Below are 14,900 nucleotides of genomic sequence, written 5' to 3' on the forward strand. Positions count from 1 at the left end.
TTTTACAGTACTCACTTCCAATCACGAGATATAAAATACTGGAGCTCCAGGAGCCTATGCTCACAGTCCTCTACCATCTTCTCAGTATACAAGTGCTCCATCAGGCAAGACAGAATCCTGAGAACAGGATAAAAATGTTAGGCAACAGACTTATAATCATGCTGAACTTCCCTCTAACAGTTGGTGTTGCCAAATCAGCCTTTCCAATGAACCACAGATAACAGGTTCAGAGTGAAGATCCCTTCCTTCCTTCAAAAAGATTACATCTAAAACAACTGTATAGCACATTTGTACCCTCTAAAATTCCACTGTTTTAGTTATCTCAGTGTCTGATATATGACAAAACTATAAGGAATATTTCATGTAAAATCTGGCTCAGGAGACAATATATATCAGACCTGAATAAAGGAAACATTTCTCTCTTCAGATTGGGTTTGCTTAACTGGCCTTTCAAAGGCTTGTTATTTTTCTTTGTGATATTGCTAAAGACTTAGGTAGTAAGAGAAATTAGCACATCAAATGTTACAAATTAAATCCAAGTGCCTGAGATAGCTACATCCTTCACCAGTGTTAAAGCAGCCCTGTTAAAAAAATCCTAGCCTGCTTATACAGTTGGAATGAAGACCGAGCTCAGTTCACACCTCCAAGCCTGTATGAATTGCTAGTTTGGAGTCTATAATTTCTGAACATGTTTTAGTATCTATACTGGTCAGCCACACAATCTTCAGGGATGTCCGAAAGAAACAAAAATCAGTTGTAACCGAGAGCCACCTACATGGGGTCTCCAGAGCGTATGTGCTTGCAGGCAGTCTGTATCACCGACTCACAGGCCTCGTTCAATGCTCGGTCAATGCGATAATCTGCACCGGGGTCAGTTTCTTGAATCAGTGTTTGAAGCTGGAAGAAAGAAATTGTGGATAGGAAAACAATTTATAATAATCAAAATGGCAGCACTTACAACTTGTCAGCGTGGCAATTTATGTCAATAACAACACTACCACATATGACCTCTGCTCTTACAGTTGCTTAGTTCAAATACTTGTGCTGCCAACCCAGACATGGGAGTCCAGTGCTGCTGAATACGAATTATCCTTATGAAGCAGACTGGAACACTGGATGAGACTGGTCACACACTGAAGGTCAAGTGTGTACCTGGACTGCTTATATACCAATTTACAAAATGAAACTTGTAAAATTTGAATATTGTATTTTTGATCCACCCTCATCCCATAAGACTGATGATACTAAACATGTAAATCTCTCACACTTCTATGAACACTATCTACTGTTCTAAACTGAAACCCAAATCAGTGTTTAAAGACCAGATGCCTAACTACAAGCAAGCTTTAAAGTGTTTTTCAATTGCCTGGAGAGAACACAAAGGTTTCACTGAAATACAGAATAAAATGTCCTGGGTCTGCTGGCCCATGAAATATCATTTCCTCACATATGCCAGGGTAACCACAATTTGGTCTGTATTAAGCAATTTTTAATATATAAACCCATAAAACTATATAATTAAATATATAACATATGTAATACCATATATATATAACAAAAGTTTTTATCTACTTAAGAGAAGCCATGGTATAAGTGAAAGATGAAAACAAAAACTTTCCAAAGATTTCGAGGTGTGCCAACTTGAAGCTTTGATATCCCTGCACTCCTTTTGCGACTTCTAAATATTTTCAACTGTCATAGATAAATACAGTATAAACAGTTTCATCATCTTTTCTTCCTGTGAAACAGTTATTCCAATTAAAGCTTCAGAAAAATAACTGTCTCATTAATAGGGAAACATAATTTAACATCCACAGCACTGAGCTTCAAAATCAGACACAGACAGGTCATCTTCACATAGCTCATGACATCTGAACATGAATTTGGGAGGCAACGGGTAAATCTCATCATCTCACTTAACCTATTGTTTTGGGGAGGAGGGTAGCTTTCTGGGCCATCAGTCCAAGATCCTCACGTCCCACTTCATTTCCCACCAAGCTGTGAATTCCTAAAGACTGACACAGGGCAAATTGGCATCATCATTCAACAGGCAAGCATTTTTAGCTGACAAATTTGGAGGAAAAGGAGAGCTTGCTTAAAAGGCAACTGCACAGCAACATCAAATGGTCTGTGCTGTTAACATTTTGACACTTACTTAATGATTTTTGCTACTGGCCCCCAGCCCAACTAAATCAAAAGCACAGTTACAATTTTATCCTCCACCTTTCAAAGTCTGCACCTAAACACCATCCAAGGAAACCTTCAGGGGCAAACTCCTAACATCACAGAACATGGAGAAGTTTAAAGCATCAGAGAACTGAAGAAAAGACAAGCTGGTGCTATCTATCCAATAGGAAGCTTGTAATCAAGACAGACTGACCACAGACTGCCTGGGAGGAACGCAGGATTTCCTTCAACTTGCTCTTGGCCCAAGTTAATCAGCCCAGCCTCAGTTTCTAAGAGATGCAAGCAGCTCGAAAGAGCACTGCTTAGCAGGTACAAGCCGTTGATTCAAAAATGTTTCGGATATTTTCACTAAAAAATAATAATAAAAAAGAAATATTTTATAGAACTCTGCCAGTGGTCAAACAGAAGTCAATACGGGATCCAGTTCATAACATGGAACTAAACCTTAATCAGCAGGAAAAGTGAGAAGTGATACATCTGTAACAAACTTTGTAAAAGTCAATGCAAGAAGCAGAAGAATGTGGCAGTTCTGCTGGCATGCACACACACATAGACTGTGCGGATGAGCAATACTCTGCACTAAAGTGCTAGGATTGCTTCATGTCAAATGTTTACATAGCAAAAGGAATCAAGTATGATTAGTGGGATTACTCCCTCAAGGACAAATGGGTGAATAAAACCTCCAACCTGACACTTTCTTACACAGTTTAAATAAACTGGCCAGAGCATTATGTAGGCAGGATTCTTCCTCAGGTCTCAGTTTAAGTGGTATTTGTGTTGCTGTCAAGTGGAAGAGGCCAAAGTGCACTGGGTACAACAGCTTGGAAGCACCAGATCACCTCCCAGTCTCTCTGCTCTGTTTTGGGCACTACTGCAGGATTCCCAGTCCCAGTCCTCAACCATGTGCAAGATGCACAGCAGTGAGCCAGCTGCCCTAACTGCAGATGCAAAGGAATAATTTAGCACCGGTGATAAAAGTGAAGGTTTTATAGGATCTTCCTCCCTCCCATAACAAACCCTTGTAGCTGAAAAGCAGCTGGATAAACTTTATAACCATCTGAACTTTTATCCTGATGTGGAGCTAAATGAACTATCAATTTATTAGCTGTATTAGAAATTGAAAGCAGAAGTATCTGCCCTTTTAGCAAGGATTATAGTTTTCCATGCTCAAGGGACTGAACGGAAAAAAAGACAGACAAGACCAAAGCAACATAACAGCCACATATTCGAAAAACAGTTTGCCAGCAGCTCTAGTATAAAATACTCCTTCACTAAGCGACACCATAGGTGCTAGACACTGCCAGTACAGCTGTAGCCCTTTTGTGGGCTGATGCTCACAATTAAGGGACACTTATATCTGCTGTCTGATGATCTACAGCATCGCAGACCCACTCTCCCTGTGTGCAGGATCTTCACCTTTGAAGAAGAACAACATGACATTGACATTTGCAGAAGACCATTTAATGACTGGAACATATCCAAGCTGGATATGCTTCCCCAAAGTAAAGAAGAGCTTGTTTTACTACTTCTGGAGCATGTCTTCCCATGCATCTCCTTCAGATGATAATTTTTTTCTTAATTAAATGCATATTCCCATAGAAGTACATCAGTAGTATAAATAACAGGAGCCCTGTTACCCTTTGCTTCAGAACAGGCAGGGAGCTCTCAGAGGTGGCAAAATCAAACTCCAAACAGCCCTTAAGAGAGCACATTAGTGTTGCTGTGGTATGGAGTGTTGCTGGGGTGAGGAAGGTACTTAAGCCTAAAGTTAGGCAAGATACAGCTGACCAAACACCCAGGACATTTTTAGAACTTAAGGCTGAACCAGATATGTCACACAGAAAGCCATCATTCCTCTACTATTTACAAAATTTGGGCATTTTGGCAAGTTCATTGATCGAAACAGAGATAAAAAACCACACAGCTCTTAAGACGTTTGGGTTTAGGCGTGCTTCTTCATATGCAAGATCATTCTGGTTGAGGTGTCACAAGAAACAAAATCCCTCAGATCAAGAGGCTGGGGTTTGAGAAGGTTTGAGAACGCATTTCACTGACACTTTTAAGTACAAAGAATCACTCATGTTCCTCGTGCAGGAAAGGGTATGAGCAGATGCTCCTGCAGGCAAATAAAATCATGCAGGTTTTTTGGTTATGTTTTGTTGTTTGGTGATTTTTTTTGCGTTGTTTTTGGCAGACGGGCAAGCATCTTCCTTTCATAAGGCAAACAGAATCAGAGCAAACCTTGACAGACAGGACAGTAAGTAAAAACAGATCCAAATTAGATGCTTCCCGTTCCAATTTCCTCAAGCAAACAGCAAACTGTCTAGGCAAGCATGTCTGAACAATTTCAGGACTAGTCCTACTGCTTTGAGCCAGCCAAGAAATCAAAGTGCTGTTTTAGCATTACCTACTGATGCTACTTAAAAGCACAGAGACACAAGTTTTTGACTCCACCTAGAAGATCTGGAGATGGGCCCAAAGCACTGCAGCCAACTCTGCTGGGACAACCCCAAAGCAACCACGTTGCTTTCCTCTCTTTCTGCAGGTGATAAGGTAGAGATGCCACAGACCAGTGGCTCCACCATCAACAGCCACATCAAAGCTCAACCCAAGAGCATCAGCACCATGTTCCTGAAATAACAATCGCCCAAGAACATCAGAAAGCAAGGACCAACATCAGTCAGCTTTGAACTAGCTGGACTTGGGCTGAAGACACGTGGAACAAGCAGTAGCCAGCAAGCAAGCAAGGAGGACATGGCTGAAGCAGCCATCCTCTGTGCAGAGGAACAGCCACTGGCAGTACAAAGTGATAGGAGCTCTCACCAACATTACACTGTAGACAAGAAACCCCACAGTCCATACTCTTTGATGCAGTCTGCTTACAGTTTTTGGAAACCCTGACACAGGTCAATCTTTCCCCCATGGATAAATTTACCAAAGCACTTCTGAGACCATCCACATGTCTCAAAAGACTGAACTATACTGACATGCGGCAGCTAAGAAGCTGAGAATAAGCTTCAGAGAAGCATCTGTGGCTCAGCAGAAGCACGTAAATGTGCTCTCTAGGTATCCAAAAGGAAATCAAGTACTCCAGCTACTATGAAGGGATGGACCTCTAACTTGCCTTCTTCATGGCCTGTCGTATGGGTCCAGCTCATGACAGGGACTTTGAGTCTCTCACAAAAGACACACAGTATCTTTAAGGGTTTTGGACAATATTCTCTTCCTTACAAAGATAATTTACCTACCACAGAAGGTAAAAGCCAGAAACTCATTCTAACACAATGAATCAGAATAAAACCAGTGACAGCTGAGTCAACCATTACCATTCAAATACAAAAATATCAACAATAAGTGTGTTTAGTACCTCAGAAGTTGTAGGCAGCTACATAATAGCATCGTGCCAGTCCTCTGGAACCAGAACACTGGAGAGTTTATCTTATTCTTGCAATCATCTATTTCCCCTTGCCCATAAAAATACAGACAAGCTAAACATATTTTATAAAATCGACACTTAATTTGATCCTGCTGTCTTTTGCACAGAGAACAGAAAACAGGTCATTCAACTTGACAGGGAGTCATGGACAAGCCCTGCTGTTGCATCAACTTACTGTACAAAAATAAAGCAGTAGCTTAAATCTAAGAGAACTGAAAGAAACTCCTATAGATTTCTATAGACATTTTTTTTCTCCAAAAGTCTGAAATCTCCTATCACTTCTGTGGGTCCCCTGCCTTGATTTATGACTTGTTCTGAACATACACTTCATGATCTGGAAGTCATTCCTAAGATGAACTGATCTTTCCCACAAATTGCAAATAATCAAGTTCTGAGGCAACCAGTTCAATTTACTATTTACACAGAAGCAAGTATGCAGCTTTTCACACCGATGTTGCAAAGCATAAGTCATGCACTACAGCTCACCGCAGAAATGACTCAAACTGTACAGCTGCTGCACCAATACACCTGGTAGTTATGCAGAAATAAGCTTCATCATAAAAGCATCTTATCCCTTACAAAAATTTAACACATACTCATTTATCTTTCATAACACAAGCAGACTGGCAGCATCTTGGGCTCAGGCTTTAAGCCACACTTACAACGAAAATGGACTACAGCGGTTCCGTATATTGCAGGAGGCCAAGAACATATATCTTCCCAAATTCCTACATCAGCACCAACACTCCCTAGCCATTTCTTGTATTGATGTCACTTTTCCAGGCTCACAGGTCATTAAAAGCAGGTATTAAGTACAAAAAAAGTAATATCACATTAAAAAGCACAAATGAGTTTGAACAAATATTAAATAATTGTTTCAATTTAAAAATAATACAAACTGGATGCATCTGGGCCAAAATGGAATTTAAAAAAGGCAAAAGAATTATCCTGTTTTAAAAAATGTACTTTGGAGAACAACACTTCCTTCAGTGGCTGCAACTACAGTGTCATGCAGCAGTGTGCCATACCTACCTGGCCCTGACGTTTCACTTCCATCATTTAAGCTGAATGAAACACCAAAAATAAAACTGAGCAGAAAGGTACTTTGAGAAGATTTAGTACATTTCAAATGACAGGGCACAGGGGGAAAAGGGAAGGAGAGGGAATGTTTCAACACTTGTAAAAAGCAAGTTTCCCTACATCTTGCATCCTGGAGAGAATTCCATGACTTGAGAGCTGATGGAGAAAAACTACTGGAGAACAAACAGTCCAAAATGTATTTTTTGAGGAAAAACTCCACTACTCATGCACTGCTAGATACCAAGTTACACTTCATACCATGACAATTAAACGACTGCCTCCAGCATTCACTGGTACCTGGCAGAGTCAGACTACCTTAAGAGGAATCTCCATCACAAGTCAAAAAGTCAATGGACAAAATCAGTGCTACTATCAACTGAGCAACCTAGAAGCAAAGCAATAGAAAAGCATCTTACTGCCTGCTGACAATTCAGCCCGACGTTTCCCTTTTCGCCCCGTACTACTTTCATCAGGCAATGCAGGGTGCGACCCTTCCGATGCAGGCCTGAGCAGTGGTGCTCGATCTCCCCTCGGCAGCTCAGGATGATTTCTGGGCTCAGCGAGAAGTCTTCCATCAGCATGCGCCGGTAATCCAACATTTCACCCTGGCACTCGCTGCTCACTTGTCGACCTGAGCCAAGAGAAGACATCATGATCTAGCATTAAAGCTTCTTGACCTATGCTGCCATCATGTTGGAAGAATAGGGATGATGTCCACACTCTGGACAACACCAGATTGCAAGAAATGTGCCAGAATAGACATGCTAGGGATTAAACCAGTTGTTATGGTAGCTCCCGTCCTTGAACTGAACCTGTAAAATACAGCCAGTCTATGGATTCAATACATATTCTTTAAAAAGGGATTCCTGAAAGATTAGGAGAATCTTATTTTGGATTTCACATTACAGGAGTTGCTTTTGATGAACAGTTGAAAACACTCAGTGGATCTGCAGTTCTGTAGCCCAGATCAGCTTTTCCCCATATGTTCAAGAGCTTTGTTTTCCCACTGTAGAAATGGAAGGCACGTCTGGTAATTTACCAGCTCAATAAGTACCTGGGGCAGGAATTTGCCTGGACAGCAGGTTAAACATTTTCTGAGGAAAAGGTTTTCTAGAGCAACAATGCATACTTGCTCAGGAAGCCAAAAACCAGAATAGAACACGTTACCAAGAGCATATACAGAGTGTCTACCAAACCACTGTAGCTGCAGAGAAATCTAGCTTTAATAAATGCTCAGATCTGCTATAAGCTTTCCTGCAGTCCCCATGTAAACAGTTGGGGGGCGGGGAAGTTTAATCAAAAGGAACATATTGGCTTTTTTGCTATGTCCTCCCCCTAGTCCCCATCACAACCTGTGTGTACAAGGCTCCATGCAACGGAGGTCCTAGACCCCAGCAGGGGCTCCCAGGCATTGCAATACAGACCTGTGGAAGTGTGTGGAATAATTAGTGTTCCTTCTGGGCTATGCTTCCTGGATGAGCCACATGCTGCAGAACCTGTTCCACCATGAAAGTGGAAGTTAACAACTGAACAGCAGTTTTTTGCATGTAATTCAGGAAAGCACCTGCCCTACTGCAGAGAAAAGGAAAAATAAAAACCCACAACTTTTCTAACAAACAGCACACATCATTTCCACATCAATCAGAAGGGATGAGTTATTCAAACTCATAAATGCACAGATTGCTTATGGTGTTACGGCAGCCTTTCCCTCCTGTGCCAGAGGCATTGCAGCATACAGCCCTGCTGCTGAATCACAAACCATCCAGCTGCATGCCAAGGCCAAAACCAAGCAATTCTCCAGTGCAGATCTAGAGGATATAATGTGTTGTTTTACGTGCTATGGCAATTTCACGGAGAACCTTTAGCATGGTATAGGGCCCTCTAATGCCTTTAGAAGAGCCACTGGTGTTAAAGACATTCCCAGCTTAAGCTAACTTAAATGTACAAAAAGAATATTCTCACACCTTCCTTCTATATATCAAAAACTAGGTATGAGTTAAAAAATTAAGGCCTCTACCTAAGCTACTGAACTGCAAGGAAAGAATATCACTTACAAGAGGCAGAGGACTGAGTAACCCTGGCTTTCCGTGAGTGATGATAAACAGGTTCTCTATTCTGTGCTTTAACCTAGTAGCATATTTAATGCTTACTACATAAAGGAGGAAAAGAGCCGCTTGAATTCACAGTGAATAAAAGGATTTGCAATTACACATCATCCGTCCAAGTGGGATTTGCTATTCGGCATTTTAAACTTCTTGTCTACACAATAGCAGTCAGTGTCAGAGGTTTAACTCAGCCATTCAGATCTTCAAAACAACAGTGAGGAAAGCATTATGATGAGGAAACTTGCCTCTGAATCAACGTTTGGAAAAGGTTATTGGAGAAGAGGACAGTAAATACATGTTGAAGCTGAAGGTCCAGGAGAAATGTTTAAAACCAAGGTCCCTGCAAGTCACACACCCCTTGATTCAACTCCACATACCTCTGTGCACAGCAGACTCTAAGCACATCAACAGATAGGAAAGCCTGGCTTCCCGAGACCGGGGAAGGTTCTCCACATTACAGCGGTATTTCTTCAGATCACTTTTACAGGACTTGGCCAGCGAGTAACTGACTTTGTAGTCTTGGGCGATCAGCTTCTGGCGGGTTGTCAGCGCATCACGACACTGCAGGAGACACATTGGGATGGCTGAATGAGCTTCTGCACGCTGGTGACAGAGAGCTAAACCTGCTGCTGCTAAGTTTTCAAGTTGTATTTAAAAGGCAACCGATGCTTTAAAATTCATGTGTTTAAGCTGGACTGCAGTTAAATTTCATTTGTCTCGTAGAAACCACACAGTTAACAATGCACACCAAGGGCAACAGATCAAGGGTTTTAAAGGCAGCAGCTCTCTGCAGTGCACTACTTAAAACTGCACATTCATCCAGCTTTTTGTGAAGAGTGATGGCTGAGAGCGTGACTCATTCTCGGTAACTAGGATCAGTTGCTGACATTTATCCCAGCTGTGGTACATGCTCACCGCATGCCCTCAAGAAACAACTTTTTCCAGTCGCATTTACAAAATAGTGTGTTCTTTGTATTTGCTCTGCAACATGCTGAACAGATGACAACAGATAAAGCAGTCTAACCATGGGAATTTCTAGCCATTTCCCACAACCGGTGAGGCTCACAAGGACGCACTGTGGCCAAACCCAAACCCAGCAGCTGCAAGAACAACCCTCTAAATTGCATCCAAAAAAGGGCTTGTAAAAAGACTGCTACACTTCATAGCTTTTGGTTTAAATTATATGAAAATTAAATCCGAGGGTGGCAGATAATTCAGAACAGCTCAGGCAAATTTGTCCATTCTTGGACTATTTGAAAGGAAGAAAAACTGTGTATGTGTAGGGTGGGGAGAACAATCTTGGCACAAGGAACAGAGAAGCCCTACAGCTATAGGAGCTTCCTATACCTTCCCATATCTACACCAGGACCTGGAAAGCCCTACTCCAAGATATTCCCATCTCCTCCTTCATGGTCCTGTCTGTGCCATGACTGGGACCTTGGGACTGGACAGACTTCAAGCTCCAGCCAAAGGAACATAAAGGCTTGCTTTGATGACACCTCATCCCCCAAAGCAGGGGAAGGTTGGATACAGCCAGTGAGCCCATCTTGGCGAGCAGTTTTGGATTACCCAAAGCAAGCCACCCACTAGGCAGCTATTGTTGGCTACATGTGTACACAGCAGTCGATGTCATCAGCAAGGAGGGACTTTTTACTGGGTAACAGCTTCTACAAAACTAGTAACTTTGCAGATGGTCCAACCTTGGCAGCTACAAGAGTGAGAACTAGATTTTGTGTTCCTCCTGCTCTGCAAACTGCGCCGTCAGAGCACCCACCCCTCTATCCCTACCAAGTCATCTGCTACAGCTCTGTCTAACCTCTCAGTATCTTATATTCATATCTTAGACAGCCAACCGTGGAAAAGACCCCTCAAAAAACACCCCACTGTCCCTACACAACCAAAAACAGGGTAAGTAAAAATAGAAATCCATTTCAGTAACGTGTTCATAAAAAACGAAGCTTTGTTTCAAGCCTTCAGGGATCACTCAGTTTTTGTTAATTGGAACTAAGCTTTCAGATAGCTAATGCATTTAAAGAAAAGGAAATAAATCTGATCCCGCCAGGCCTCTGAACTGGGCTCCTTCAGTGGAGCTTCTCTGAGGAGGGCTTTATAGATATCCATCTTTGTATCCTTTCAGACAGATGATATAATTCCATATAATCCCAAACACTGTGATGCTGCTTCCTGAAGGCATTTTTGTCTTCTCAAAACACCTACACCAATACATATTTTCAGGACTAGCTTTCCAGAACAACTTTGTTGTTGTTGAAAACCACATCTTCATAAAAAACATAAGGTAAATGTCAGGAACTGAACTGTGTATCTTTCCCACAAAATGTCCTGCTTCATATTCAGACACTCATAGCCTTGAAAACAAAAAAGTAAAACACACAGAGCTTCCTATGCTGAGGCATTTTGTTTCTAATCTGTATGTTATGACAGCATTTATCCAAGGCTTACCCCAGCACAGTCTGATTTCTACTTTAAACACTCAATCACAATGCTACCACTTGAGCTCCAAGTCTACCTTCCCAAATTACCCACCTAAAAGCTTTGATTTATTTAAATTCTTAACTTTAAAGGCTGTAACTTGAGTACAATTAATTCAAGCCATCATCACGTAGCTGGAAACACAAATATATCAAAGTAAAAGCATCTGTTAAAGCAGTCAGTTATCCTATGACACAGATGATGGATTTTCCTCAACACTGGAAAAGAATAACATACCCTGGACTGATGAATGATCTGATGATTTCTGCATTAAGGATTTGTCTCACCAAGACAGATACCTACCTTTTCACTCATTGATTCTTCAAACTTGTGATTAAAGAGGCACTTGTAGACTCGGCCTTCCCCAGCCTGAGTCTGTGAAAAAGAACAGTAACATTTACCAATAAAGGTAAGACTTGTAATGCTTAACAAGAAGGCTAAACTACACCTAAAGAGATTTATTTTTTAAACTAGAAATATATTAAAGTTAATATTTCAAATGACAGTGATAGTTTCTCTACTATAAAAATCTTTAAGATTTTATAGCATTTTTTAAAAATCTGGTTGTGTTCATCCCCTTTTAGTAAGACGACACTCAGCTGACACAAGCTAATTCAGACTGAACAATGCAGCTCTCCAGTTCATTGGTCTGGCGATAAGGAGTGCTGTGAGTAGTCTCAGACTCGGACCAGGCTTACCACTGCAGATGGGAGCAGTCATTTACCTTTGCTACCTCCTCCCCATTCGAGTTGTTCCATGCCCTGTCACACCAGCTCCGGTGCCCATTAAACCATTTATGCCAATTCAGTTCCTTAACATGCTGGAAGTAATGCTTGTTGGGTGAGTGAATTTAATACCAGATTTATAGCAAAATGACAGCTACAAGGTGCCTGTTTCCAGTATTACACGAATTTGCCCAGACTCCATTTTACTGTTCCATTCCTTCTTCCACTGTGGTTTTGGGTTTTTTTGAATGAAAGAATGTAGAAGAGAAGGCAAGGGGAAATACTCACATTTTCACAAAACCTTTCTCTATCATCTCGACATGCAAAGTAGAGATGCCGGTCCAAGTGGAAATCATCCGAAGAGAGTTCAGCTACACGAAGAATTGCTTTCTTACACTGATCAGAAACCTGAATTCGAGGATCAGTCTCCTCTGCCTCTTTCACCAGGCCTTTTTCCAGACATGCCACCACCTCTCCTTGCGAGTGGGCATCCTACACGAAGAAGAGCAAGACATCTGTAATCAACCACTTACATAATCAAACTATCTGTGACTCTGGATAAGCACCACCTAAGTTAATCAACAAACAGTCTACATATAGCCTTCCAAAAGTTCAGCCTAAACCCAATTTACATTCTTAGTAGGCAACAGTTAATATCTGTGCTATCTACACGCTTTATACATCACCATCCTGCTGATGGCCACTGTGAAATCCCCCTCCAATGCCCTGGGTTTGTTTTAATGTGACTTAATGAGATTATCACTACTTAGTCACACTGCTCAGAGCAGTTTACCAAAACAGCCAAATTATCTTTAATCTGACATAGCTCTCCCCGCACCATGGCAACTGCAAGCAATAGCATCACATTAAGAACATACTTGGGGAGAGAAAAATCGTAGTTCCTCTGTGCTGAGACAAGCCTTCAGTTTCGGTGGTGACAATTAGTGATGCTAAAAAGGCCACAAAGCAGCTTTGTCCAACGTAGACTTCTTAATGCTAATTCCTCCATTAAGGGACTAAAAAAAGCAAAGCATTCAAGAGTAGACGAAGTCTCAGACAAAGCCTTTCTGGCCCAATACTGCATGCCATGTCCACCGTCCTGAAGCCTGAAGATGAATTTGGACTATGAGCAGCAACTGCCAATAAACAATCTCCTCAGCTTTGTAAGAAAGCCTGGAAGAAGCAGGGCAACACTCCATTTAGTTTTCTACATCTTTTTTATGTGTTTAGAAAGGGAACCATAACCCCTCTCTACCTCTGATTCCTCTAATAAACAAGAAGTCTTCTGGAACAGATCTCTCAAGGCTTCTGCAAGTTTTTCTTGTGAAGACCACCTCAATTTATGCTGCTCTGCTGTGAGAGGATATTGCTACTAAACTTCTATCAGACTACCTGAAGCATACATCAACCTGGCATTTGTAGTAACCATTTAGGAGCTATCCCTTCAGCTCGCTCCATCAAGTAGGTTCATCCATTGCTGTTGCAGCAACATGAATAAGAGAGCAGTCTCCATAAAACATGACCATGACTATTCAATCTCATGCAACTCTTCCAAATCTTTTTGTTCTGACACGTCTCCTCAGGCAGGCAGCCTTTCATTCCTGTTTAACTCTGCTGCACTTGGAGCACAAGCAAAATTGGCCAATTAAAGTCACAACCCAGAAGTAACAGTTTTAAAGGGCTAAAAGTAGTTTTCCCCTTAAAAAAGCAAAACCAACCTGAAACCACACACACACACACCAAAACTGTATTTTGGTTTGCTTTTTTCTTTGAGCAGAAACCAGCCAACTTCATATGTTGGCCAGATATCAGCATCTTTGAATAAATATAATTATACATCAACAGTCCCTTTAGGATTGAACCCAAAAGGGATCCGAGGAATACTAGTTAGCAGTACTTTCACCATGTTACTTAGAATTGTCATTTATCTATAACCACACCAAACACAAACCCTGGTGTGCAAATCCTTGTGGTCAGTCACAGACAGCAGTTACAACTGAGGAGCCAGCAAGCCTAAATGATTGAAAACAACAGTTTTAAGCTCCTTTGGCAGTTTTTTGCTCCAGCCTAGGTGAGGTTGCAGCTGGGAGGCAAGGCAGGCCAAGACTACGCTCACTCACTTGCAAGCCAGCAATGAGGGCACAAGGCAAGATTTTTCCACAGAAGTTTCCTGGTCTCTTGCAGCATGGATCTAGATTCCTGGTCAGAGTCATACTATATATGAAAGTAAACCTATTTTTATTAGTCTAGTGAAAGCCGATTTCCATATGCTGGATGCTGAATGTTTACTGTTGCATTTCAGGGACACAACACGAAATGACTAATTTATTGCATTGCTTTGCAAATACAATTTTTACATTTGGGTAGATCATCTTGCAGTGCTGTCTGCTCTGCTGCCCTGTATTAAAGCAATTTAAAAACATGTCAGATTTAACAGAAATAAACACAAGTCAACACAGCTAGCTCCTGGAAGATGCAGTCCTGCTCTTTTCTCCTGCCTCCAAGGATTCACATGCCTTCTTGTGGTGCCATTAGTGTTCCTTGCCCACCTGACACTGTTTGGGAGATTTACTGACCTAACCTGGGGTTTGTTTTCAGGCAGATATATCGGATCCTTGAGTGCTAGTGCTGACTAGTTATAAAGTCAGCTTAAGGAGGTCCTAACTCTTTGTTTCTTCAAAAGGGCATGAAGGCAGCCATGCTACTGGTCAAACAGAATATGGATGGGACTTTACAAATCTGGTTTAGAGAAACATCACTTCAAGTTTTAATTACAGGCTAACACTTACTGTATTTAAGATTGTGCAATCTCTTACTGGAGACTGGAGGGGAAAAAAAAACGTGCGTACAGATGCACTTAACTGTCTTTTTCTAAGG

At 41.5% G+C, this 14,900-nt stretch overlaps 1 protein-coding gene across 2 annotated transcripts in view; it reads right to left on the bottom strand.

Moving 5' to 3' along the window:
• The window catches only part of GLG1 (golgi glycoprotein 1), an 85,202-nt gene that overhangs the window by 20,450 nt on the left and 49,852 nt on the right, over window positions 1–14,900 (bottom strand). For both annotated transcript variants that reach the window (XM_074912930.1, XM_074912928.1), the window contains 6 exons: window positions 12,312–12,515; window positions 11,602–11,673; window positions 9,186–9,369; window positions 7,120–7,334; window positions 776–897; window positions 16–117 (listed from right to left, as the gene is read on the bottom strand). In XM_074912930.1, coding sequence (XP_074769031.1) covers window positions 16–117; window positions 776–897; window positions 7,120–7,334; window positions 9,186–9,369; window positions 11,602–11,673; window positions 12,312–12,515 — 899 coding nt within the window. The remainder of the gene's footprint in view (window positions 1–15; window positions 118–775; window positions 898–7,119; window positions 7,335–9,185; window positions 9,370–11,601; window positions 11,674–12,311; window positions 12,516–14,900) is intronic.

The sequence above is a fragment of the Athene noctua genome, chromosome 9 (assembly GCF_965140245.1).
Source record: "Athene noctua chromosome 9, bAthNoc1.hap1.1, whole genome shotgun sequence".
Taxonomy (NCBI): Eukaryota; Metazoa; Chordata; class Aves; order Strigiformes; family Strigidae; genus Athene; species Athene noctua.